Here is a 1,060-nt window from a genome sequence, read left to right on the forward strand (position 1 = left end):
GGGGGGCACGCATTGGGACAGGCGGGGCCAGGGAGGGGAAGCACGTACCGATGATGATGATAAGCAGGAGGATCACGATACCCGCGATGATGAGGTTGAGCTTGACGTTCTTCCACCAGAACTGCTTGCGGATCTTGGTGGCACCGGTGCGGAACTGGTTGGCCTGGTTCTGCAGCTGGTCTGTGGTGGGGGGCGATGAGCGCGCCAGGCGAAAGGGAGCGGGACGGGGGCCAAGTCAGCGGCGGCACCACAACAAGAGCGAGGGAGAGGCGAAGCAGAGGAAGGGCGTGCGAAGGGCAGGGCGAAAAGGGGGGGGGGGGGGGGGGGGGGGGCGGGGGGGGGGGGGGGGAGAGGGGGGGGGAGAGGAAAGGGGGGGGGGGGGGGGGGGGGGGAGAGGGGGGGGGAGGGGGGGGAGGGGGGGGGGGGGGGGGGGGGGGGGGGGGGGGAGGGGAGCCAGGCGGCAGGAACACGCACCAGTGCGCTCCTGGAGGTCGTCCAGACGCTCGCCGCGCTCCATCACCTTGCCCAGGTTCTGGTGCATGATGGACACCACCTCGTCCACCTGGGACTGTGGCTGTGGCAGCTTGTCCGGCTGGCCGGATCCATAGTAGTCGTTGCCGCCGTGGGACGTCGAGCCGTACGGGGCGTTGGAGTTGTAGGGGGAGGCCCTGCATGAACGGGTGATACGCATATACACATACGCACATACACACACACACACACACACGCCCCCCCTTTCGTCGCCGCTCCTTGTCTGACTGAGAGAGGAGGGGGAGAGGGGTGCTCCTGCCCGCCCACCAGGGGAAGGGAGAGGATTACCCAGAGGTGGCATGATGCATAAGCAGCATCATGCGTGCGCGTGAGTGTGTGTTTGTGTCTGCGTCTGACATCACACGCGCGCGAACACATGGACGCGACACAGGGCAGGCGGAGGAGCGAGGAAAAGGGGGGGGGGCACCTCGCTGGCTGCCTTGGTCCTGCGCCTTCAGGCACGCCCCTTCCCCGGCGGTGGAGGGAAAGGAGGGGAGAGAGAGAGAGAGAGAGAGAGGGAGGGAGGGAG

General features: G+C 67.5%; 1 protein-coding gene across 1 annotated transcript in view; it reads right to left on the reverse strand.

Moving 5' to 3' along the window:
* H696_04438 (hypothetical protein) overlaps window positions 1–691 on the reverse strand; it is a gene marked incomplete at both ends in the record, with an annotated part of 1,192 nt that extends 501 nt beyond the window's left edge. Inside the window, 2 exons of the mRNA XM_009498314.1 lie at window positions 49–180; window positions 475–691. Coding sequence (XP_009496589.1) covers window positions 49–180; window positions 475–691 — 349 coding nt within the window. The remainder of the gene's footprint in view (window positions 1–48; window positions 181–474) is intronic.
* Window positions 692–1,060: the final 369 nt, after the last annotated feature.

Source organism: Fonticula alba (genome assembly GCF_000388065.1).
Source record: "Fonticula alba strain ATCC 38817 unplaced genomic scaffold supercont2.7, whole genome shotgun sequence".
Lineage (NCBI taxonomy): Eukaryota > Rotosphaerida > Fonticulaceae > Fonticula > Fonticula alba.